Genomic DNA, 27,164 nt, shown 5'->3' on the forward strand with positions numbered 1-27,164 from the left:
CTAGAACAGCACGTAGAAGAGAAGGCAGAACAGGAGCTGGAGTCCAGGGCTGCCTGGCTCTGGGAATTCTGGGGCCTGGGATGCCTTCGGGGTCTGTGGCGAAGGGGCTCTCGTTTTCTGAGCATCATAGGGCCTTCCCTCTACCTCGGTCACCATCTTGATCCAGAGGCTGTAATTTTCTAACAAGGTGTAGACCCCTGGAGTGTTTTTCTGTCCGCAGCTCCTTCCCCAGCTGATGATGCCCACCTGGTACCACTTCTTGTCAGATTCTGTAGTGCAGACGAGAGGCCCCCCACTGTCACCCTGTGGGCAGAGAACACAGTTTGGTAGCAAGTCCTATTCTAAACTGTCCATTTGTCCATTAACTGTCAATGATGGAGGAGGACCCACTGACCTCCCCTACCCCAGGCTGCCGGAGGATATCTGCCATTGCTGACCAATGCCCGACCCCACCCCAGGCCCACGGGAGGAGGATACTGCTGCCAGGCTGGCTCCAGGGACCTTGGGCTGCAGGGCATGGGCAGTGGATGGGATGGGACTGAAGAGGGAGGAGGAAGAGGAAGGGCCTGGTAAAAATAACAGCATCTGCAGAGGGAGCTAGGAGACGGAGTAAATATGCACAGGACTAGTTCTGTGGGTCGTAGCAAGTCAGAAGCTCCGGAATCTGAAACTAAGCAAATAAGCAAAACAAAACAAGACAAAAACAGACTAAAAAAAAACAGAGGCCAAAGGAGTGGTTATTGGAAGGAAGGGGTGGGGGATGGGTGAAAAGAGGAAGGGAATATAGTCAATCATATTGTGATAGGTTTACACGGTGACAGATGATTGCTAGAATTAGTGGGGTCATCACATTGTAAGGTATAAAAATGTCAGATCACTATGTTGTACACTTGAAACCAATATACTCAAGATAAGACTGTATACCAACTATACTTAAATAAAAAAACAAACTTGAAAAAATTATAAAGTGTTATGTAAAGTTAATGATTTCTCTTAATGTATTTATTGGCTAAAAATATAGTAGCTATTTATTGAACAGTAGAATGGTACGGCAAAGAAAAAAAAATAGGCTATAGAGGGAAGGCAAAGGAAACAGATACAAGAAGTGTTGTTAGAAATGTGGATACGAATTTGATGGGCTTCCAGAGGCATGAGGGAGAATGATACTTCTTTTTAATTCTTTGATGTGGGTGTTTGTAGAGGGGAGAGGTAAGTGAGTTAAGTTTTTCTGTACGTGTGTGCCTCCAGGGTGAAATCGTATGGGTCTATGACTTGCATGATTATTTATATAGAAAATATGGACCAAGTCCCTACTGTGCAGCACACGTATGTATGGCTTCCTGTCATCCATTTAATACAGAGAAAATGATGCTTACAGGGGGTGAAGGGCTTGCTCAGGGATCCATAGAAGCCAAGCCAGAATCGGAACCAGGGCTTCCTGACACCAAAACACATGTTTTCTTCTCCTTGCTACCCACGTCTCACCAAAGTCAGGGCGTGACCACAATCATTCAAGCAATCTCTCTTCAGTGGAGAGATGGCCTCCCCATCCATGGTTACACACAGGTGACTAGAGTGATTGGCATATTATAATGAACCCTAACAGGGGAGGAGGAGGAGGATTAACATTTCCTGGACATGTGTGAAGCATGTGTTAGCCCTTTAGTTTTTTTTTTCCCTCATCAGCCACACCCCCTCATGTCTCTGAGGTAGGTACTTTGATTCTCATTTTATAATTAGAAAATTGCAGGTCGAAAGAGGTTGATCACTCCCATTTCACAAATTTTCATTGAGGAAAAATGAATTGTCAGGCATTGGGATACAAGATCTTATGGTTTAGTAAAGAAATGTAAAATGTAAACAAATAGGATTCACTGTGTTTGATGAGGCAGGAGAAGGATGAACAAAGATAGAAGCAGTGCAGAGAGGGGAAGGAATTGATTCTGTTGAGGAAAAGCTCTGTCAGAATAGACTTCAAGGCATTTCATTTGAAGGATGAATAGGAATTTGACAGAGAGTTTGTGGGACCATTTAGAGAGGAGTCAGAAGGTAGACACTGGTGAAGATAAGGTGAAATGATGAGCATCTGAAGGTCAGGATTGGGAGGCATGGATTGAAACCCACATGATCTGGTGACTGGTGACATTGGACATGGATGGTGGTGACTAGTTCCAAGGTCATGGAGTGTGATTAGGAGAGATTAAAGTGCAGGGGAAGATATAAAAATTGTGTTCAAGTGAAGTTTGGGTTGACTGTGGTATGAACACATCACCAAATAGAGGGTTAAACAGAGCAGAATTTACAGAGAGGTAGGAATTCAAGGACACCCAGTAAGTATGGGCTAAACCCAAAATCACCCTTTCCAATGCAAAGCGTTGCCTCTAACCCTTGTCTGTTTTTTGCAGGTGGGTGCTTTTCTTTGCGCCAGTTTCATTTCAAAGTCATAGGGCAAGAACCAAATCAACAGGATTTCTACTCAAATAGTTCCTTCCATAAATGAGGTTTTTATAATTTTCTTCTATTTTATGAATGTTATAAAATTTTTATTAATATGTTGCCTTGAGTATTTACTTCCTTACATAACAAGGACAGAACTGTCCTTGGGCAAATAATCTTTTATAAGCCTCAATTCTATGTCATTAAAATAGAGATAATACCAACTACTTCTCAAGATTGTTGGCAAACAAAAAGTTTAAAAATCTATAAATCACTCAGCACAGAGTAAATGCTACAGAAATGTATTAGTATTATTATTTTACCCTTACATATTACAAACCTTACTTACACATTTAGGAAACAGAGATTCCTTTCATGGACTGCTGAGACCCAAGAGGGACATCTGTAAATACATGTCCTTTTATGCACAAAGCCTTTACATTTTTTCTCTTTCTCTTAAAGAAAGCAAGGATTGTCCCAAAGGAGTAACTGGTCTCACCCAGTAAGGACCCAATACTGAAGACAGCCCATCTAAGGAAGACTTTCCCCCAAGGATTAAGGCTAATAGTCAAGGACCTGTCTGTTTAGAAACATACTGACCACAGGAGCCTCCCAAGTTCGCTGCTGTTAGATAATTACACCATGTGATCACTCCTGTTTTTTAGGGGGTGGGGGTGGATAGAAGCAGATGACCTGGCTTCCAGCCTGAGCCCATCCCTCCCTGGACTAAGGGGAAATCACTTAAATCCTAAATTCCTGTTTTCTCCTCTGTTTAAACAGAGACAGTGAGACCTGCCTACCCAGCCAATCTTACTGGACGGTGGAGAAAATGAAATTACTACTGAATATGTGTGAAAGAGCTATGAAGTTGACAAACTGCTTCAGATCCATTCAGAGAGTGAAGGAAATGATTGATGATTAAAATAACCATGTTTTCTCATCTGTGAAACCGAGTTTTGATTAAATATTTTTCTACATCCCTTTTCAGCTCTAAATGTCTGTGATTCTAAAAGTGTATAATTCTATGGTATGAAGTAAGACTTTCGTGCAAGTATCGTGGGTGATGTGCTCAAGACAACACCCTGGCAAGTAGCCCAAGACAGGGAAACTTACTCTTTATGACACTGTAATTAATGATGGATCCATGCCATTATACATTTGTTCAAATTCACAGAATGACAAGGGTGACCTTCATGTAAACTGTGGACTCTGGGTCATAGTGAGGAGTCAATGGAGGTTCATCCATTGCAACACGTGTAACCACGCTGGTGAGGACGCTGATAGAGGAGGAGGCTGTGCATGTGTGGGGGCAGAAGGTATATGGGAAATCTCTGCACCTTCCTCCTAGTTTAGTTGTGAACCTAAAACTGCCCTAAAAAACAGCCTTTAAAACTTGGCAGTCCCATAACAAAACTGCCCAACAGCCCATGTGGCTGCTGACTCGTATCCCCCTCCACCCCTGCAGCTCTCAGCCTCCTTCAGTACCTCTCTCAGGTGTCTGCTCCGCTGGGCTAGTTTGCTGACAGATAGTTGCTGGCTTCCTTGGAAAGGTCATGTGTTGGACAAACATTTGTTGAGCATTTTTTTATGTGCTAAGCACTGCACTAGGCCCTGGGAATTCACACATGAATAAGACAACGTTTCTGCTGCGGTTGAGGAGACAGGTAACAGACAGGGTCGTCTGATGTTGTGACTGTTGTTCCAGAAGATCCTGCACCGAAGTATTGTGTGACTAGATAGGGTATGTTTGATTTTACGTTTTGCTTCACTATGCCACTTAAAAAATGATTATGTTTAAAATTGAACTTTTCTTTTAGTATAATCTTAGGGGATTACAAAGAAGAAAAGTTCTGAGCAAAGTAAACCAAAAATATCCAAGTGTTTTTCATTTTTTTATCATCTTAATCATTTTTCAAATACACTTTATTGATTATGCTGTTACAGCTGTCCCAATTTCTTTTCCCTTTGTTCCCCTCCACCCAGTGACCCCGTCCCTCCAGTTGTCCCCCGCAAGTCCATGCCCATTGGTTGTGCATATAGTTCTTCTCAACATCTTCCTATCTACTCCACTCCCTCCTACTATGCTTCTTAATTCCTGTACCATCTCCCTCCCTTCCCCCCTTCCCCCTCCCAGCTGACCTCATCCCAATATGTTCCCCATACCTATAATTCTTTTCCCACTCTCGTTGCCTACTTAGTTAGCCTTTGTTTCGGTTCCCTAGCTTCTGTTGTTGGTTGTTGTGATACAGTTTTCATTTTAATGTTCATAGTTTTGATCCTCTTTCTCCTAAACAAGTCCCTTTAACATTTCATATAACAGTGGTTTGGATCTGATGAACTCCTTCAGTTTTACTTTGTCCTGAAAACACTTTCTCTGCCCTTCTATTTTGAATGACAGCTTCGCTGGATAGAGTAATTGTGGTTGTAAGTTTTTGTTTTTCATTACTTTGAATATTTCTTGCCTATAGAGTTTCTTTTGAGAAATCAGCTGAGAGTCTTATTGGGACCCCTTTGTATATAATTCTCTTCTTCTCTCTTGCTGCTTTTAAGATTCTCTCTTTATCTTTAATTTTTGACATTTTGATTATAATGTGTCTTGGTGTGGTTCTCCCTGGGTCCAGTTTTTTTGGAACTCTCTGTGCTTCCTGGACCTGTAAGTCTATTTCCTTCCCCAAGTTAGGGAAGTTCTGCTTCATTATTTTTGCACATAATTTTTCAATTTCTAGTTCTTCTTCACCTTCTGGTAACCCTATGATTCAGATGTTGACCTGCTTATAGCTGTCTCATAGGTTTCTGAGCCTCTCCTCATTTTCCTCACTTTTTGTTTCCTCTTTCTGCACTGGTTGACTGTTTGTTACTTCCCTATGTTTCGATTTGTTGAGTTTTATACCTGGTTTTCTTTCCCTCACCACTAGTTTTGTATATGTTTTTGTTCATTTCAGCAGGACTAGCCTTCATTCCTTCCCTGTCTTGTTTAAGATCTGCTGTTAGGTCTGTAAGCATTCTTATAAACAAAGCTCTGAACTGTGCCTCAGAAAGATTTCCTATCTGCTGAGCCATTAGATTAGATATTTGCTGTCTGGTCAGCTGCTTTACCAGGATCTCTATCATGATCTGTGTCATCCTGACAGCTTTGTGTTTACCTTTGCTACCTGGGCAGGGCTGTCACACGTCCTGTGCTATAGGGGGTGGAGCCCTGTGCACTCATCACAACCGGGCGATCCTTCTCACCACACTGTGGTGTTTTCTATAGGGGTAGGGGTCCAAGATGGATTCCTGCTTTTCACTCTCCGCTGAGAGACCAGGAGCCTCCTCTGTTCCCCCAGCCCTGCCCTGGGCCTCACAGTCCAAGGCAATGGGGGTCTGCCTTCCCCGACTTTGGAATCACAAGCTGACAGGTCTGATGTGCAGCCAGAGGGTGCTCCCCAGGCACTTCTCACCTCCCCTTAAATACAGGTGTCTGTGCTTACTGCAGTCCCACCACTATCGAGGCAGCTGCCGCCACCAGCACAGATTGACATCTCCGCCCCAGCTTCACTTCTCCTGCCTAACTGGACAAGCACCACTTTTTTTATAACTTCATATGTTGGACTTCCATTTATTTTCTGGAACTTCTGGTTATTTCTGGTTTTGCGGTAGTTGTAGTCCTTCTTAGTTGTGGAGGGAGACAGAGTGTGTCAGTCTAGACCTCCATCTTGGCCAGAAGTCTCTGTTTTTCATTTTTGCATTTACTCGTAATTTGTATTTTAAGCAGAATATAATCTTACTGCCATTATTTTGAACGTGTTTAAATGTTATTATTATAAAAATGATCATTTCCCTTAATTATGTGATTCATGCTTTTTAAAAATGTTTGCTAAATTTAAAAGTGTGATTTTATTTTTCAGGGCAAATACTTTTAAGTCCTAGGAGACTTTCTGCTTGGTTCCTTTGTTTTTAAGTGATAATAATATTGTGTAATTTCAGAAAAGTTTTCTTCATGTGATCACAGTCAGCTTGAAAGCCTTCTAAACAGAGAGCAGAGCTTTTCATTTCACAACTTAAAAGAAAGGCTCAAACCTATAACATCACACTTATTTATAGCACTCTTAAGTAATAGGAGATTAATTTTAGGAACTTTTATTAAAGTACATTTTATTAGCGGAGAGATTGAAATAAAATCCTAGACTCCAGAAGGTAGCTCCAACCATCGAAGCAGAGGGTCCAGAAAATGTCACCAAACATGGCACTTGATTTGCACTTTTGCCACAGCTGGTTTGGCCATTTGAACATGGGATGGCGCTGACTCCCAGAGATTGAAAGGAGAGGTGGGGGTGTGGGTGGGGCCTGATTCTGATATTCTTGGGTGAGCAGTAGGAGTGACACCTGGGATAACAGTGGACTCCCACACATGGGACAACCTCATTTACTGCTCTCTTCACCTTGTCACACTCATCTTTTGTCACCTGGGGCTTCTGAAGTACAGGAATTTCCTCAGACACATGATGCTGTTTCAAGCCTCTGCGATTTCCCCCACATTCTCTCTGGAATTCTCTCTTTCTAACCACACTGTTAAATGTCGTTTCCCCTTTGCTACTGAAATGTCTCCTGCTCCAATATAAACTGGCTGCTCCCTGGGTCTGTGGCATGGCTATGATCTGAGATCTTCCTTTAATGGCTGTGTTTGAGAAGCTTTGCCTTTTCTTTGTTTTTCATTTTGGATATAATTGTAGATTCATATGCACTTAAGACACAATACAGAGAGATCCCATGTACCCTTTTCATGTCTTCCCCAAGAACAGATCTTGTAAAACTCTACTACAACAGCACAACCAGGATGTAGACATTGATATAGTTAAATATTAGAACATTCCCATCACCACAGGGATCCCTTATGCTGCCCTTTCTGTGCTCCATCCACTTCCCTCCCATCCCAGCCCTTCCAGAAACCCCTGCAGCAGTGACTGATCTGTTCTCCAGTTCTGTACTTTTGTCATTTTAAGAATGTTATGTAAATGGAATCACACAGTGTGGGACCTGAGGACTGGCTTATTTCACACAGCACAAGTCTCTGGAGATCCATCCACGCTGCTACATCAATAGGTGTTTCTTATCACAGCTGAGTGGTATTGTGTGATGTGGATGTACCACCGTGAATTTAACCATGCTCGTCTTGGAGGACATTTGTTTCCAATTTTTGGCTATTAGGAATAAAGCTGCTACAAACACTTCTGTACAGGTTTTGATGTGAACACAAGCCTTCATTTCTCTGAAATAAATGCTTAAGGGTAGCATTTGCTGGTTATATGGCCAGAGCACATTCTGCTTTTTAAGAAACTGGCCAACTGTTTTCCAGAATGGTTGGAGTATTTTTAAGTCCCACCAGCCACGTATCCGGTTCCTCAGCATTCTTGACAGCATTTGGTGGTGTTGTCTTCCTGTTGTTACTATTATTATTCCTTTATTTCAGCCATTCTGAGAGGCTGATATCTCACTGTGGTTTTAATTTGCATTTGCTTAATGGCCAATAACATTGAACATCTTTCATGTTCTTCTTTGCCATCAGTATATCCTCTTTAGCACAGCGTCTGCTCATGTCTTTTGCCCATTTTGTAATTGCATAGTTTGTTTTTCTACTATTGAGTTTGAAAGTTCATTATATGTTTTACATATAGTTCCTTTGTGGATATTACCTCCAAATCTGTAGTTTGTCTTTTCATCTTCTTAATAGGGTCTTTCACAGAGAAAAATTTTGATTTTGATGAGGTCCAGTTTATCAATTTTTCCTCTTGCCAGTTGTGTTTTTGATATCACTCTATGTCCAAGAAATTTCCATTTTTTTTCTAAGAGTTTTTATAGTTTTGCATTTAAATGCATGATCCATTTTAAGTTAAGTTTTAATTTAAGTTATTCTAGGAATTATGGTTCTCAATTATTTTTTTTAAAAAAAGGACTCTTTACTCAGATTTTCAGCTTTATTTTTCCTTATCTTATGCTTCAATAAATTGAATCCATGATTATTAGTGCAACTGCCTATTCTAGTTAGGACAGACCCTATCTCGAGTATTGCCTTGAGTACTAGGTTATGAGACTCTGGTCCTCATTTGAATCTTCTGTTCTACAGGCCTCTTAGGAAACTGGAGTGGAGGAGGTGGGTACTAACTCTGTACTATTGGGTTGGGGTGGAAGTCCAGACTGCCCACTCAGGCCAGTGATGATGCTAAGGGGAGGGGCAGGAGGACCCAGTTACACCTGAGTACAGTGGGAGTTCAAAATCCTCAGAGACCCTCCACTGACACCTGGCAGGGCAGAGAATGGCTCATTACTGCTGTAAGAAAGTCAAAGTCCTTCCTCTCCACCCAGCCTGCTCTGACACACCATGGCAGGCAGGGAAAGGGGGAAAGTCAAGGCTGCTCACTGAGCTTTGGTGGGTGGGGTGGAGGGCTGTGGGGTTTTCCTGGTATTTTGCTGGCACAGAATGTTTATTGTCAAAAAGTTTCTGCTTTGCTAGGTTGCCCCTTTCCTGGTCCAGAGAGCAATGTTCTTGTTTTAATTTTGTTTTGGTTATATTTTGCCTGTGTCCATTGGCATTTTGGGGCTGTGGGTTTCTCTAGCATCCAGTCTGGTACATAGGAGGTTTGTCTTGAAGGTATCCGGCCATGTAATGTGAAAAATATAGAGACATTTATTGAAGAAGATACAAGCTATAAGAAATATTGTACACAGGACAGTGCCTCCTCTGCCCCTCTCACAGCAGGCACCTTGGGACCTCACGCAGTTCTCCCAATTGCCATCAGCTGCTCTGTTGTATTTTCCTGAATCTCACTGATGGTCTGAAACCTCTTCTCTTTCAAGGTGATTTTAGTTTTAGGAAAAGGCAGAAGTCACAGGGTGCCAACTCTGGGCTTTAGGGGGACTCAATCATCTGGGTGATTTGATGTTTCACCAAAAAACTGCACAAGAATATGATGCGTGAGTGGGTGCGTTGTCGTGATGAAGCTGCCGATCACCAGTTGCCCATAGCTGCGGCCTTCTGAATCATCTGAATAGTTTCCATGGGGCAATGTTCAAGCTTAACTCAAAATTTGATGCAGATTCATTGCTCTACTCAGTCATTTTGAATGCAACTGTCACACAGTACACACACTCATTCAAGGGCATCTACTGCTCCCACTGACTAGTATGGTGAAGTGGTCATTGTTCATGCATGTGCATTCCAGTCCACTCTCCTTGGCTGCCAGGTTATATCGATGTCATGCAAAATGTTCTCATTCTATTAACAATGGCTGGAATTTTTCTGGACAGATGTTGTATAAGAAGGAAGAAGAAAACCCAAGGAACTTACTGCTCTGTCATTCCAGTCAGTCCGTCTTCACTCTACCTTTCAGAGCCTTTATTTTTGTTTTATAAGGTCCAGTATTTTTAGCTGTTCTTAGCAGGAGAGATTGGCAGAAACGTGTCTGCTCCATCTTGTCCAGAACCAGAAATCCCAATTCTCCTTTCTGTTTTGCAATGTTCAAATTATCCAGAATGTGAGGAAAACACAAGGTTCCTGAGATGTCGATTCTCTCTCTCTTTGGTCCTTATAGCATTTACCACATGGGGACTCCTTCTAAACCTGGTGCCTTTGCTACAGAAGCCCACTCTTTCTTCTCAGAGCCCCTCCTCCATTCTCCTCTCCTCCCATGCCCCCCAGCCCTACCCCAGAAATTCCCTCCCAAGGCCCCATCTCACGGGCTGCCAGGGAGAACTACAATCTCTTAACATTGAACGGGGATAGATACTCTCCCTCCCATGACACAGCCTTTTCATCACTCTACAGAATAGTGAGTATCTGCATTTATAGATGTACACCAGCCACCAGGTCCACTTCTCCAGCCAATGAGCAAGACCAAGTGGGCTCATCAGGGTGATCCCTCCCGAGGTGAAGAAAGCATCTTTGAGTTTTAAAGATAAACCCCATCATTCATCCTTAGGAACAGAGGAAGCTAATCTCTGAGGGTTTTTTTTTTTTTTTTCTATTGTTCCTAGCATCAATCAAAAAATAGTTTTCTTTTTTGATTTTAATGTTCATTTTATTAAAGAGATGCTAAGGTAGCAGACTTTGGTTCAACAAAACCCACATGCAAAACCCAAGATGGTATAGTTGCTTGTGCATCTGCCTGCCCAGGAGACTGTGGGCTCCCTGAGATGGGACATCATGTCTCATTCATGGTTGAATCCCCTGGGCTTACTAAGCCCAACAAAGATTACTAAGTTAATGAGTAAAAATGGTTCCTTGTATGGATCTCAAACCCTCCTTGGCTTTTTATTTAAGAAGTGCCAGTAATGGAAGAAGTCTTGGAGCCATATTTATCTAGTGTACCTGGAGAAGACCTCAACTATTTATGTAGGGTTGCCACATACCTACTCCCAGGCATGCACTGATATTCTAAGGACACCACTTCATGTTCCCATTCCCATGGTCATGCCCTGATTCCCACACAGTGTTCAGGCTCCTTGTTTATTCCCAGTGGAGAGAGGATACCCTTGCCCCAGCAGCCCTGACAGGATGGGGGCCCACGGAGTGAGGGAGGAGAGCTCCCCTAGTTACCTGGCAAGCATCATAGCTCTTGTTCTCATATCCAGCACACAGCATGTTTTTGGTAAGTTTTGGAAATGCCTTTGAACATTTCTCCCAATCCATGATGATCATGGGCACTTTCATCAGGTCAGGTCCCGCAGAGTCTTCATCACCTGGTCCACAGAGAGAGCAAATTCGAAAAGTCACTGGACAGGATTCCCCTTGTGAATAATGCAAATGACTGTACCTTAAACCACCCTGAACATCCCTGCATCCCGCCAGCCACCCACCCACCTTCCTTCACAGCCTCCCAGCCCCTCCCTCTCTCCTTCCTTCCGGTCATCCCATGCAGTTCACTCATTCCACCACCCCAGGTTTTTCCAAAAAAGTCCGCGACCTACTTGAATTAGTCCTCTCATTCTAAATCCTACCCCTGCTTCTGAGAAGATGTCCAGCTTGGCTCCAACCAGCCCTAAAGACTTGACCTCTTGGAACTGGCTATGGATCCTTTCTCAGCATAATCCTGCCCTTCATCACAGCTGCCTGTTCCCACTTTTTATTTCGAGAGTATGGCCCTTCCCTAACACACTCCCAGGGAGAAAGCATTCAGATCCTCCAGGCAAGGGTAGGTTCGCTGAAAGTCTTTCCAGGGGATTTGCCAAGGCCCTTACCAGCCAGCTCCCAGGATTTCTCTCCATCTCACTAACTCTGACCACGTAGACATTGCAAAATTCTTCTCCTTATTATTTTTAGTCTTGGAGGCCTCCTCCTTCACTTCCAACTTTTGTAGTGTCTGGAGCCCAAATCAATCAGACACCGGTTGCTCTCTAGCTACTGAATTCCTGGAATGCCTACCATTTTCCAGACCCCAGCCCATTGCCAAGCCTCTCTATGGACCTAGAGTCTCTTTCAGGTCTGAGATAGTGCAGTGCGTTCTCATCCCCTACCTATTTGCTTTTGGTTTTGTTGAGTGCTCTTAGGGACAGTCCAGGAAGGCTTTCATAACCCCTTTCTGCTCTATTTGGCCAAGTAATAATGGAACGACAGGTTACAAGTAACAACAGATTCATTTCTAAGAGTGGCTGGGCAGCATCCCAGGGCCATCTAACACCTAGACCAGCGCAGGCATCATGAATGTCTGTAGAAACCAGGTGGGAAACATCAATGTGTGAATCAAGGGAGATGTGAAAGCATAGAGTTCCTGGTGAACTAGAGAGTTTAAACTCAATAAAACACACAAGCAAGACTGCCCTGTGCTGGCTGCATATGACCACACTTGGGGGCTGTCCGAGACCTGGCATCTCAGCTTGGGGCCTTGGGAAGATGCTTCCTTGGTCCTCAGATGAGTCTGAGATTGAGCCTCTGAGGGCCTCTGCTCTGCAGGGTTTTCTCCAATGCAAGTTTTTTTTCTCGCCCTTGTTCCTCAGCCCTCTCTCCTTTTCACCCTCCTCTCTCCTTTAGATTGAGTGGCTCCTCCTCAGATGCCTGTGGTGTGGCTCCTCCCCCGTGGCTCTCAGAAGATGCTGGGTGGGCACATACCAGCTTTGGTCCGTCCCCATCCTGCCACCCAGCACTTGCTCCACATGGAGGGGCTGGACTGCCTGGGCATGCAGATGGGTTCCTTCAGGCTGCTGAACATGATGTATGAGCTCAACAGCAGCAAGGCAATGTCATTGTCCATGCTGAATTTTTCAAAGTCCTTGTGAATAACGATTTTGGTGACCCCCTTTATTTCCAGGGATGGACTCCGTAAGTCATTGGTTCCCAGCACGACGGTCAGGTCTCTTGGTCTGGTGGCATAGAACAAGAGAGGGGAAGGGGGGAGGGAAAGAAAAGTGACAAAGCACCCAGAAGTTGCTGTGTCCCCAAAGCCTACATCCCATAGAGTTCTACGGGCCTTTATGATTTGTTCTACTGGGGCTGTTGCTAAGGTGTGAGGACTTTAGAAAGGTAAAAAAAGGAGGATGAAACAGCCAGTGTGGCAGACTACAACAACCCTGCTGCCCAGCACCATCCCAGATACATGAAGGAGATACCCCTGCCACTGGTGCAAAGGCAGAACTTAGCTTCAGGCACTCCAAAGAGCCCACAGAAAACCACTTGGCACAAATCAAACTAGCCCTCAGATAGGTAAGGTATTATCACATCAATTTGCCTACCAGCAACTTAGAGACCCCAGGACGAAATTTAATCTAGACATGCCACTGATTAAATAGCAAGAATTTTCCACATTACTTCAGGAATTCCCTCCAAGCAGAATGGCCAGGAACTTTCCAGTAGCCAATCTTTAGGGATCCCATGGGAGCAGGTACAACAAGATTCCCTGGTTATGCCATTGTGAAACTGTCCCTAGGTGTTTGATTTACACTGTAACATCAGTCTTGTTGTATACCTTTAAACTTTCTTGAGGTGGTGTAGCAGGTGTAGCAGAAAGCGCAAGGGCTGAAATCAGGATTTAAATCCTGTTTCTGTCTACTGGTTGTGTACCTTGGGTGAGTCACCCAACCTTATTGGAATGCAGTTTCCTTTTCTATAAACTGATTGTTTATTCTCCCTGCCTCAGGGTTGTTGCACAATTAAATAGTTGCTTAGGAGGTCGCTGGGACATGACTATTAATCCCTAAATGCTAGATTTTCCACTGGGCTCCTGGAGTGCAGAGAAAACTCTACAAGGAGCAAGGAAGTAGGGTGTCAGATGACCTGGAAACCCAGACTTTCAGAATTTGGAAAATTTCCTCTTTTAAAGACGTGACTGTTCTATGAGAGGTAAGTGGACCAAGCCCTTTAGCTCCACCGGGTCACAGCTGTTCCTGGAAAGGACAGTGAGTGATCACAGGGAAGCCATAGTTAATGGCCCTGAGTGACCATGAGGAGGGCACATCCGAGTGCCAGCCTTGGGTTCAATCCCTGCTCATCCTCAGGGCCACCATGTCCAACTTGGGACTGACCAGCCCAAGGATTCCCCTTAACAATCACATCTGGCTGTGTGTGGGGGTGCTCTCAGGGTGGACAGTGTCAGAAGCAACCAAGGTGGGCTCTTGATACTTACTCTAGTTTCTCACTATATAAGCAGTGAGCAGCAGTGACAATCCACCACTCGTTGATGATTGCGCCGCCACAAAAATGTTCATTTCCTGTCTGAATACTCACCAGCCATGGAAACTCACCCACCTCAGCCTCCATCCCCTCTATAATTCTGGAATACTGAGGTCCTCCCTCAAAAAGGGGTCTTTCACCGCATTCTGGTGGAATGGAAGAGGAAAGGAGGAACAGACGCAACACTTAATCAGTATCCTTTGGCAACTTCTCAGGAGCTATCATTATGCCCATTCTAGACATAAAGAAACTACAGCTGGCCCAGGGAAGCACCCTAGATGCATGAGTAAGCCAACAGATGCTTTATTTTTGTTGCACAGAGACTGGGACATGGGTCAGAAGTATTGGCTCTGTCCCCCTCCAGCATTGTGATTTCAGGTAAGTCACTTTACTGAGCTTGTTTCTGCTGTTTCCGAGAGAAATTGAAGAAGATATTTGTCCAACACCAACTATAGAGTGGTAGGTAGGCAGAATAACATCTCCTAATGGACCATGTCTTAATGGATAGTGCTTTATAAGGCAAAGAGAGGTTTGGAGGTGGAATTAAAGTTGCTAATGAGCTGACTTTAAAATGGGCAGATTATCCTGAACAATCTGAGTGGGCCCGATGTAATCCCAAGGGTCCTTAGCGGTAGTAGGGGAGGCAGAAGAAGAGAGATGTAACTATGGAAAAATGCACAGAGAGGTGCAATGTCACTGGCTTTGAAGATGGAAGAAGGCACCACAAGCTGAGGAATGTGGATGATCTCTAGCCTTGTCCAGAAGCTAGAGAAGGCAAGGCAAGGTTTCTCCCCAGAGCCTCACACAGGAGTACGATCCTGCTGACAGCTTGATCTTAGCCCAGTGGGACCTGGGTTGGATTTATATCCAATAGAACTCACTGTAAGGTAAGAAATTTGTGTAGTTTAAGCCACTACATTTGTGGCAGTTGGTTATGGTAGTCATAGGAAACTAATATGTGAGGGAAGCCAGAGTGGTCCCCAGAAAGGGCCTGAACCTACCAGAATCCCTGAACTATTCTAGAACATTCTGTTCCAGGCAGAGCAGCTCCATTTCATGAGAGGCTGAGAGCAAAGGCTGCAGCTGCCTGTATAAAGAAAAATCTGCTTTCTGGACAGAGTCCCAGCCCAGCTCCCAGAAGAGGTGACACTCCATTAATAGTCGTTGAGCCAGCCTCCAAGAGGCCAATTAGTTAATCAATGAGCTTGCTAACCGATTCTCTCCTTTGGTCCCTAATTCTCACCACTGACTGGGTGAAGGGGACATGAGCAGGGCCACTATTAAGACTTGCCCTGCCCAGGAGAGCTGCTCTAGCCACTGCAGGAAGAAATGACATACCGGAATGTGCACTCTTGGCTCGGGACAGGAGCAGCAGAACTGCTAACAGGAGCATGGCCTTGGCTTTGCTGTTGGCCCAGGAGGTGGCAGAGGCAGGGCTGAGGGGGGTGAAACTGCCAAAGTCTCTCTTCTTATAGCCACCCTGCTGGCGATGTCACAATGGACTGTGTGTTTGAGTGCTCAGGCCAGGCAGGCTTCTCTTCTTGCCATTTGTTTCTAATACGGTTGCACGGAGGGACCTCATCCTTGAAGCCGTCTTGTCTGCGATTCCCTTCCCACTGACCTGGGCACAGCCCATCCTCCACCAAGTCCTTGGTGGGCACCTTGCTTTTGGCCCCTGTCATAAGCAGGCTATTTTAAGGCTCAAATGTCTCCTCTTTCACAGAGCCTGTTATGTCAGTGGTCCTTTGTGAATTGTGCCTAAGGCCTGAGCGAGGGGCTGCCAGGCTGGACGCTCAGGAAAGAGGGGGGCTCAGGACACCTGGAGGCCTCTCCCAGCACCAATGCCCACCACGGTACAGTTGCTTCTGACCTGCGGCTGCCGCCAGGCACCTCACAGGCTGGGTTCAGAGGCTCTTGACTTCCTTCCCCCGCCAGCCCAGCAGGTGACAATCCCTGCTCCCACCACTTTCTGGGGTTATTCCATAGGACCCCCAAATCTCCAGATAAGCCCCTGACTATTTATAAATATGAAAAGATCAGATTCACAGATGTAAACGCCTGGCCCATGACTTCCCCTTATATCAGTGGGTTTGGTCAGTGGCCATGGATTTGGACCTTCTGATTTACCTCACACTTCATCCTACTGACTCAGGCGGACTCGGCCCAGGCATCCTCAAGACGGCCTTCCCGGTCACTGTGCAGGCCCAGTGGTGGGAAGAGGGTCACGTGCTCCTTCTAGCTCCCAAAGTGCCCGCAGGCCATGAGCAGACCACCATGTGTACCCTCACCATCCTTGCTCTCTGGGGCTCCTTGTCTGCAGAAAAGGGTTAATAATGCTCACAAGGAAAGTTATGAAGCTCAAAATGAGATCACGCGACTCAGGTGTGGCTACACCAAGGATGTGGCCCCTCCCTGCAGCCACTCCTCAGCAACCAGGTGTCCACTAAAAGGAGTGAGGCACCTGTTGTGCTGTCCGCACCTGTTCTGAGTAGTACCCTATCTGCCTTCTCAAACAGAATATCCTGGCCCTGACAAAGGCTAAGCCTTTCTTTAATGGCAGGTGGGTAAATGTCCCAAAGCATACCAGGTCACCTGGCATAGTTCTGTAACCAGGAAGCTTGGGGCTTTCTCTCTGCGCTTCCTTAGGACTCAGTTCTCTCCCTCCCCAGGCCCTGCGATAGCCCCCACTAAATGCCCGCAGCTTCTCCTTTGCTTATGTTCTATTTGTTCTAGGGGTGTGAAGGGGAGGAGAAGCCTGGGCCTGAGTATGTTTGGGAGGATGGAGGACGACAGCTAATCTCACCGGTAGGGATGTGGAGATGAGGGGCACAGCCACTCCAAACTGCTGTTCATTTTCTTAAAAAGTATCTGGAAAAAAATCACAGCCCACTTCTAGGAAGATTCATTTCCTGCTGGGTCTATATCTCTCCTAGTGACATGACGTGGGCCCTATTGCTTGTGAAATAGTCAGCATTTCTTTGCCAAGCTTCTTCACAATAACAATGCATCGCACCCTGCCTGAACAGGTGGAAGGATGGATAGGTGGGCACAAAGCCCCCATGGCCAGCCACAACTCCAGAGGGCGCCATTCCTGTAGATTACATGGGAATGGCTCCCCCTGCAATTAGGCAAACATAGGGGTCTGGGTGTGGAGAGAAGCTCTACAAGGAATCTGTAGAAATTCAAAGAGAAAAGGAGGTAGGGCCCCCAGGGTGGCATTATTGTGGTGGCTTTATTTACCACACTCTGGTCAGTAGTTCTGTATCTTTAGTGTCAGACTAGGGAGTTTGATCAGTGAAGATTGAGAGAGCCAGATTTAGCAAATAAATATACAAGCTGCCCAGTTACATGTGAATTTCAGATCAACAAAAATTATTTTTAGTATATGCATACCCCATGCAATGTTTGGGATATGCAATATATCTGTTTACTCATCCAGTAATAGCCTATTGATCATAGTATTTCTATATTCACCCTCTTTATTATCTCTTAATTACATCTGTTTCTCTGTAACTTCACTATTATGGGCTGAATTAGGTCTCCTTTAAAATTCATACGTTGAAGTCCCAACCCCCAGTACCTCAGAATATGACCATATTTGAAGATAGGGTTTTAAAGAGGTGATTTAGTCAAATAAGACCTTCAGGGCAGAGCCCTGATTCAGTATGACTTGTGTCCTTATAAGAAGAGGTAGAGACACCAGGTGAGTACATGGGCAGAGGCAGCAGGATGTGGCCATCTGCCTGCCAAAGGGAGAAGCCTAGAACCCATCCCTCCATTATGGCTCTAAGAAGGAACCCAACCCTGTCAGCACCTTGATCTTGGACTTGCCAGCCTCCAAAACTAGGAAATGTCTGTTGTTTAAGCCACCTTGCCTGTGGTCTTTTGTTATTACAGCCTTGGAAAACGAAGACACCCACCCTCTTTCCCACTTTAGGCCACCACCATCTTTCATTTGTATTATTAGAGCCACTTCCTATGTGATATTCTCTTTTCTGGTTTCATCCTCTCTAAAATAATCTCCATGTTACTCCTGGAATAATCTTTTAATGCACATGTGACTATGTGACCTGCTTCATTCCACCCCTACCCCCATTCACCTCACAATAAAATCCAAGTCTTCTAAAAAGTCACAGCAGGCTTTGAGATCTGGTTCCAGAGACTGGAAACCTGCCCAAAGACCCAAAGCTCTTTAATGCCAAAGCAGAGGACAGAATCTGACTTCTCAGGAGGCTCAGAGTCACGGGTGAGAGGGGAGTGTACAGACGAAAGGTTGCCTCAATGGTGTGCCTTTAGTCCCCCTGCAGACTCAGCTTAGCCAGGCTACCTTGTGCCCCTGCTTCCTCCCTCATCCCGAGCTTACCGTGATGTCACATAGGACCTGCTCTGCCACGTCTGCGGCAGCCCCAGCGAAAGCAGCTACAGCTAGCTGCAGCTGGCATTTTATCAGTTTTGGTTGGAGGCACAGGTTGGGCAATTCCGAACTGGAATGAAAAGAAGATGCTCCAGCTTCTTAATTCCACTGCTTATGGTGCCCAAGGGACCTGCCCAGGAAGACCCAGATCTGTGCCAGGCACACCCAGGGCAGAGGGTGGGGAGAGGTCTGCAACCTCTCACCTGGCTCCTCCAGAGCTGACTTAGAAGCCCAAGGGGGTGCTGAGGTAGAGCAAATGACCTTGTACATGAGGAGATAGCAATCAACTTATCAAAGTAAATGTATTAGGCCAAGTGAATATGTCATTTAAAAAGGTAAATGCCATATTATTTCACTCATGTGGAATCTAATGAACAAACTGAACAAGTTAAATAGAGGCAAACTTATAGACAGAGAGCAGGATGACAGCTCTTGGTGGGGCTGGGGGTTGGGAGGGATCGAGCAAAAAAGAAAAAAAAAAGGAAAAGAACTCATGGACATGGAAACAGTAATTGCGGTGGGGAAGTGGAGACTGAAGAGGGTACAGGGGGGCTATATGGTGATGGAATATACATATATTTAAATTTAAAAAATACATACATACATAAAACATAGTAAGGTAGAAAAGTAATAATAATAAGATGATCCCCAGGGTCTGGATACAAAGTTCTGGAAGTACAGGAGACTTGGAGCAACAATTTAGCAACTGCCTTTGCTTCTCCAGGCTCCACTTCCCTCTTTGTTAAGGCGTTAAAGATCTGATTTTGGACCCAACACTCAGGGAGACACAGTGTTGTTATGGTGGCAAAAGGAACTTATTTAATTTAGGCCACCTGTATTAGGTTATGTAGTTTCATTCAGTGGGGAAAGTCATAGGACTACTGTAGGAGCAAATGAGTTAATGCAGCATTTTGCCATGTATGTGCTATAGAGCCTCTGTTCAGCTAGAAGCTGCACAGAGTAAAGCTCTGTGGTTAGAAAAGATTTGGAGAGGCCTCGTTTGTAAAGTCACAGTGGATATCCACATGTTAAAGGTTCTGAGAAATCTCACAATAAGGCAGTAAGGAAAATGGTTTAATTTAATTTAATCCACTATTTCTGAAATGTATCTGGACACAAGATCACCCTTTGCCCCCACTCCTAGCCTTATTTGTAACACTTTCTATTTCCTCTTTTGAAAATTACCTGTTTCTATAGTTTTCCCATTTGTTTCCATTTGAGTGGGTATTGTAAATCGATTTGCAGGACCTTTAAAAAAATTTTAATGACATTAGCCCTCTCTCTCTGATGTGTGCTGCAAAGTCTTTTCTCCTAATCTTTAATGCTCTTCCAATTCTATTTTGGACATACAGAAATTTAAATTTGATGTATTAAAAGGGTCTTTTCATTCCAAGATTATAAACACAATCAGACCTGCAGCATAGTGTGAGCTCTAAGATCAAGAACAAGACATGGATGCCCACTCATCCATTCAATGTAGGGCTAGAAGTCCAAGCTAGAGCAATTAGGCAAGACAAAGGATAAAACCATCCAAATCAAGAACGAAGAGATTAAACTGTTGCTATTTTCAGATAATATGATTCTGTACATAGAAAAATTCCAAAGACTAAATCCAGATATTGTTTGAACTAATCAATGATTTCAGTAAAGTTTGCAGCATACAAAATCAACATACAGGAATCAGTTGCATTTGTATGCATTAAGGATGAAACATCTGAAAAAGAAATAAAGAAAACAAGCCATTCACAATAGCATCAAAAACAATAAAACACTTAGGAATAAGACTAACCAAGAAAGTAGAAGTTTCACAGAATGAAAACTACAAGATGTTGCTGAAGGAAATTGAAGAAGACACAAATGGAAAGATAGATATCCCTTGTCTGATTTCAAACTATACTATATGCCTTCAGTAATAAAAATAGAATGATACTGCCACAAAAATAGACATCTAGACTAATGGAACAGAATGCAGATCCTAAAATTAAACCCCTGCTTATATAGTCAATTAATATTTGACAAGGGATTCAGAGCACCCAATGGGGAAAGGACAGTCCCTTCAACAAGTTGTGTTGGGACAACTGTATAAACACATGTTGAGCAATGAAATTGGACCCCTATCTTACACCACTTACAAAATTAACTCAAAATGGATCAAAGATTTCAACATAAGGCCTGATACTATATAACTCTTAGAAGAAAACATAGGGGAGATGTTCTTTGACATTGGTCATAGCAGTGAATTTTTTTCTTGATATGATAACAAAAGAAGAAAAAACAAAAGCAAATATCAACAAATATTAACAAAAGCTTTTTCAAGGGAAAGAAACAATTAACAAAATAAAAAGACAATTTTCAGAATGGGAGAACGTTTTTGCAAACAACCTGATTTAAAAATTGGTAGAATATATGGAGGCCTAGATAGACATGCTGTGTCTCCCTCCACAACTAAGAAGGAAGACAACTACCTCAAAACTAGAGACAAGCAGAAGTTCCAGAAAATCAAGCTGCATGGAAGTCCAACAAACAAAGATATAAAGAAGAAACACTCATCCAGACAGATAAGAGGGGTGGAGCCGGAGTGGAGAGGACACGGTGTGGAGGCAGCAACAGTGGTGGCAGCAACAGTGGTGGCAGTTGCAGACTCGTGGAAAGTGCAGTCACACGTTTTAAAAAGTAGGGAGGGGCACCTGGGGAGCACTCCCAGCACCAGACCAGACCGCATAGGCCACAGTTCCAGCGCTGGGGAAAATAAAGCCTCATTTTTTCTGACTGAAAACCAGTGGGGGTTGTGGTGGAGGAAGAAACTGTCAGTCTCTCAGTAGAGTCCGATTGTTTAAAGGGCCCCCACGGTCCTAGAACATTTGCACACCCACCCACTCTGGGAGCCATGGTCACGGCAACAGCTAGAGAGGTGCCAGTTCCATATAGAAGTGGGAGAAGTGCCTGGAAAAGAGGCGAGTGCTGAGCAAGTGGCATTGTTCCCTCTCAGACCCCCCCCCCCACATACAGTGCCTCAACATGGTGAAACAGGTCGCCCTGTACTGATGGATACCTAAGGCTCCGCCCCTTACAACATAACAGGTATGAAAGCTCTACCTAAGACACAGAGACAAACAAACACAGGAGCCTGTCTAGAGGAGGAGACAGAGAGGTATGTCCCAAAAGAGGGAACAGATCAAGGTTCCAGTGGAAGAACTAAGCAACGAGGAGATAGCCAACCTAACAGATGAGGAGGTAGACAACTTAACAGATGTAGAGTTCAAAACCCTGGTGATAAAGATGGTCACAGGCTTGACAGATATGCTTAAGTATGGCAAACACATAAGGGAAGAAGTGAAGGCTATGCTAAATGAAACAAAGGAAAACCCACACAAAACCAATGGTGAAGAAAAAGAAACTGGCGTTCAGATCAGTGATTTGGAACATAAGGAAGAAAAAACAGTCAACCAGTACAGAAAGAGGAAACTAGAATCAAAAAAAATACAGGGAGAGGGTTAAGAACCTCTGGGACAACTTTAAACATACCAACACTCGAATCATAGAGGTGCCAGAGGAGAAGAAGAAGAGCAAAAAATTGAAAAAATAACGAAGGAAAATGTCCCAAATTTGGCAAAGGAAATAGATATACAAGTCCAGGAAGCACAGAAAGTCCCAAACAAGCTAGACCCAAAGAGGACCACACCAAGACACATCATAATTAAAATGCCAAAGGTGAAAGATAGAGAGAGAATCTTAAAAGCAGCAAGAGAAAAGCAGAGAGTTTCCTACAAAGGGGTGCCTATAAGACTACCAGCTGATTTCTCAAAAGAAACTTTGCAGGCAAGAAGGGACTGGCAAGAAGTATTCAAGGTGATGAAAAAGCAAGGACCTAGAACCAAGACTACTCTATCCAGCAAAACTATCATTCAGAATGGAAGGGCAGATGAAGTGCTTCCCAGACAAGGTAAAGCTAAAGAAATTCATCATCACCACGCCATTATTATATGAAATGTCAAAGGGACTTACTTAAAAAAAATAAGGTCAAAATTGTGAACATTGAAATGACAGCAAACTCATAACTATCAACAACTGAATCTAAAATATAGAAAAATCCAACTAAGCAAACCACAACAGGAACAGAATCATAGGTATGGGGATCATTTGGAGGGTTATCAGCTGGGAGGGGGAAGGGGGAGAAATGGGGAAATGGTGCAGGGACTAAGAAGCATAATAGGTTGGTACAAAGCAGACAGGGGGAAGTTAAGAATAATATAGGAAAGGGTGAAGCCAAAGAACTGATATGCATGACCCACGGACATGAACTAAGTGGGGTGGGATTGCTGGAGGGAATGGGGTTATTGAGCAGAGGGGAGCAAAGGGAAAAAAACTGAGACTACTGTAACAACATAATCAATAAAACATACTTGAAACATACTTGAAAAAAAGTGGGTAGAATAACTAAATAGACATTTTTCCAAAGAAGACATACAAATGACCAATAGGTACATGAAAAGGTGCTTGACATCACTAATTATCAAGGAAATTAAAGACACAGTGGGGTATCACTTCACACCTGTTAGAATGGCCATCACCAAGATGAGATAATGTGCTGGTGAAGACATGGAGAAAAGGGAACTCTTGTGCACTGTTGGTGGGAATGTAAATTGGTGAAAAACACTATGGAAATCCCTTAAAAAATTAAAAATAGAACTACCATATGACCCAACAGTCTTATTTCTGGGTAGATATATTTACAAAAAAAAAGTGAAAACAGGACCTTGAAGAGGAAAACAGGATCTGTATTTTCACATTCATTGCATTATTATTCACAACAGCCAAGATATGGAAATAACCTAAGTGTCCATCAATGGATGAGTGAATAAAGAAGATGGGTCCCTTTAAGATGCCCACAACTCTTAGTCCTTTCATGAAAGTACTCTCATTTAAACTTCCTCAGTGGAGTTCTGTTTCCTTCAGGGATCTTCCATAATTGACATGTTTGGGTTATCTTTCTGAACACTGTGGGCCTGTGGCTCCAGAGCCATCAGTCTCCTTGATTTGGCCTCAGAGAGCCAGATGGAGATTCAGAAAGTCATGACAGGACTCGGCAGAAGGCTGGGCAGTGGAATAATAGTGACCAGCAAGACCAGGCCCACCCTTCCCTGTAACGTGGACTGATGAGCAGTCAGAGATTTGGTCAGTTCCCTATGGAAACACAAGTCCCAGACCCCACCTTGCACCCTTGTCCAGAATGGAATCAGTGAAACCGGGGCCGGGTCTCTGTAGCCTTGTGCTCAAATACCGCAAGCAGCCTGGAACAGGGAAGAATTGGGGCACAGCTGAAATCCAAAAGGGAAAGGAAACGCGCTAAGATCCATGGGGAACAATGTCTGTTTCTTAATCCGTCTCCTGCCCCAAATAGCTCCGCTCTCCTCCCCCAACCTGTGTTTACGTGTCTGTTTCTCTCCCTGGCAGCAGATGCCACCAGGCCTTCAAGTAGGTCACAGAGGGCGGTGATGAGCCCACACAGGCCCTCAGGCCCTGTCCTCCATCCTCCGCTGACCTTGCTCCCCAGGAGCCCAGGCCTAGAGTCACAAAGCCCAGACCCCAAATGGCCCTCTGCTCCTCAGGGCATCCTGGCAGGGTCCCTGCTCCCTGGAACCACAGGAAGCTTGTGGGGGATCCTCTGTCCTGCCTGTGAGTGGGCAGGGGGCCCGTCCCTCAGCTGGAGGCAGACAAGGCAGCCCTGGGTGGTGCTGTGGCCTCCCTGCTTCATCCTGTGGGTGCCCCTTCACCGCCCCCCCCAACTGCAATCCTGCTGAGTATGCTAGGGGTCCCCATCCTTCCCAGGGCAGCTGGGAGCCACATGCACAAAGTGCACAAAGCACAAAGGCATTTTAAGAAATTTAGGTTTTGAGATATGATTTGTATTTATTTAGTAATTCATCTTTCTAAAGTATATTGTTTTATGAATTCAGACAGATAAAAATGGCTGTGTGGCCACCACCACAGTCCAGACATAGAACATTTTTATCACCCCAAAAAGTTGCCCTGTGCCCCTTGTATCCCACCCCCTTCCCTAAACCCCAGCCCCTGGCAATGAGTGATATGTTCTCTGTGCCTGTCATTTTGTCTTTCCCAGAAAGTCATCTAAATAGCATCATACAGAACGTAGTTGTGTCTGGTTTCTTCAATTTAGCTAATGCTTTTGAGATTCACACTAATGAGTGTATCAATAGTTTTCTTTTCTTTTGCTGAATACCATTGCTGCTGTCTGATGTACCAGTGTTTGTTTATCCATTCACCTGATGTTGGACATGGAGGTTGTCACCAGTTTTTAGCAATTATGAATAAAGTCACTACAAGCATTTGTATACTGGTTTTGGTGTGAACATACATCTTCATGCAATGGTGTTTTGATAAAAAGTGAATTCATCTACTGATGTGCTGGGAGATTTGGGGAATCTTGGGGTCTGAATGAAGATAATGGGTATGATGCAGCTCCCATTCCGAACTTTGAAGTTGGCCATGAAAGCTATGTGGATAAACTGGACAGCACTGTGGGTGACATGGGAATTCTTTATGCCACTTTCTACCGCATATGAACACACGCTCCCCGCCCCCCCAGTGCCCCAAGTTTGCAAACACTTATAGCTGCAATGAAATGTTTTGCTCTACTGAGCTCAAATTCACACTGTTTTCCAATGAACAAATGTAAGAACTCTTTCTCTCTCATTTCAGGCACCTTCCTGGTGGAGAATAGATATGAGTTAGGTCGATGAATTCTAATGCTTTGCTTACAGCTATGAGAAGTATAGTGAATGTTTATCTTGTTAAAACTCTATATCTGAAACATGAATTAACTTCCTAACATTTCATCTGCATTTCCTTTATTCTGATGGGATACTTCCAAGAGTTTTTAAGATACATTTTAAGTCTTCAAATAGCTAGAGAAAGAAAAAGTCCCATAGTCATTTCCCCTAAAACGTTAACTCATTATATATGAAATTTAAAAAAAGAAAAGAAAAAACAATTGCACCTATGGCTCCTTGCCAATCTTTGGTCATAATACCTGTTCTCCGTATACCTGTCATGCCTGTGGTGATTTCTTATGAGAATTATTCAATGGCTACATGGCAGGGAGGACTATTTACTCAGATTCCATAAATTGGCCACTGGCTAACACTCAACCTCATATAATATTTGAACTCAATATTTTAGTTTGAACTATTTGAACTTTCCAATGTTAGACTAAAACACTAATTCTACATGGCTTAACTTATACGTTCCTACAGTTCCCATACACCTTGGTACCTTTGCACATCTAGAATGTTAGTTTCCTAAGGCTGTCAAAGTACCACAAACTGGGTGGGTTAGAACAACAGAAGTTGATTGTCTGTAGTTTTTGATGCCATAAGTCCAAAGTCAAGGTGTCAGCAGGGTTGTGCTCCCTCTGAAGGTGTGGGGAGAGGGGATCTGCCCCAGGACTCTCCCAGCTTCTGGTAGTTCCTTGGCTTGTGGCAGCATAACTTCAATCTTCACATGGCATTTTTCCTGTGTGGGTGTATATCCAAAATTTCCCTTCTTATAAAGACATCAGCCATATTGGATCAGGTGGCAACCCTGCTCCAATATGACCTATCTTAACTAATTACATCTGCTACAATCTTATTTGCAAATAACTTCACATTCTGAGGTACTAGGGGTTATGATTTCAACAGATGAATTTTGGGAGGGCACCGTTCAACCCATAACAAATCCCATTTCTCTGTATATTGACTCAGTCCAGACAGAGCTTATTTCCTCTACAGAATCTTCCCTAATGGCTTCTTCCTCCTCTCTCCACTAACCACACACCTGTGCTTTTCCAAGACAGAATTGGGTGTGCCTCCACAACTCCCAAAGGTACCAATACTCTTACTGCATTGTATTAAGGTGGTGTCCTTGTTCACGTGTCTCTCTCAGATGGATGAGAGCTTCTAGGAGACAAAGAACAAATACTGTTCATCTTTGCACCATCCTTCATGCCTGGCATATAGAAAGGGCTCCATAAAATGCTAACTAACCTAGCAGAAAAACAAATGAATTAACTGCACCAATGCAAACCACCTTGCAGCTGGTCTCTGAGTGGATCTGCACTTCGTGCATGTCATTCATAGTGACTGCTGGTCAATGTACCTTCCTTTGCTGGAAGACATTAGCAGAGATGCAATTGGTGGAGAGAGACATTAAGAGAGACGAAATGAGTAGAGAATTAAAATCATGGGCTTGGTGTTTGCCAGGTGCTGTCCTAGGATATGTGAATTACTTTATCCCCTCAACAATATAATCATGTATTATCACTACCCCCATTTCACAGATGAGTAATCTGAGGCTCTCAGTTCAGTAGCTCCCGTAAGGTACCTGGTGATGGGAGCTCTCTTCTGTAGGAGTCTAAGTCTGTGCTTGCTCTACTGTATCTAACCTGACCTGTTTGGGCCATTAGCCTCTGAGCCTTTCTCCTGAGGGGTGCCTTCAGCTCTTTTGTCTTGACACATTATGCCCCAACTTGCAGAAGCCCAACTGGTGTGGAGTTCTCCCACTCTGCTCCTTCTGGGCCCCTGGTTCCACACTGTCCTCCAAATCCCACAGGACTGGCTCATGGAAACCATCAAGTTCTGGATCCAGGACACCAGCTGGCAGCTTTGTCTGGACCAT

The 27,164-nt window shown here is 44.1% G+C and overlaps 1 protein-coding gene across 1 annotated transcript; it reads right to left on the reverse strand.

Moving 5' to 3' along the window:
• Positions 1 to 27,164, reverse strand: PRSS55 (serine protease 55). Its single transcript, XM_090290169.1, has 8 exons — positions 27,016 to 27,164; positions 23,920 to 24,162; positions 18,438 to 18,558; positions 15,413 to 15,554; positions 14,028 to 14,220; positions 12,518 to 12,768; positions 11,009 to 11,151; positions 1 to 303 (listed from the first exon to the last, which is right to left on the reverse strand). Exons 1-8 carry the CDS (start codon positions 27,162 to 27,164, stop codon positions 1 to 3), a joined length of 1,545 nt encoding a protein of 514 aa, XP_090146295.1.

Source organism: Furipterus horrens, unplaced genomic scaffold (genome assembly GCF_987537825.1).
Source record: "Furipterus horrens unplaced genomic scaffold, mFurHor1.1.pri manual_scaffold_10, whole genome shotgun sequence".
Classification (NCBI taxonomy): Eukaryota; Metazoa; Chordata; class Mammalia; order Chiroptera; family Furipteridae; genus Furipterus; species Furipterus horrens.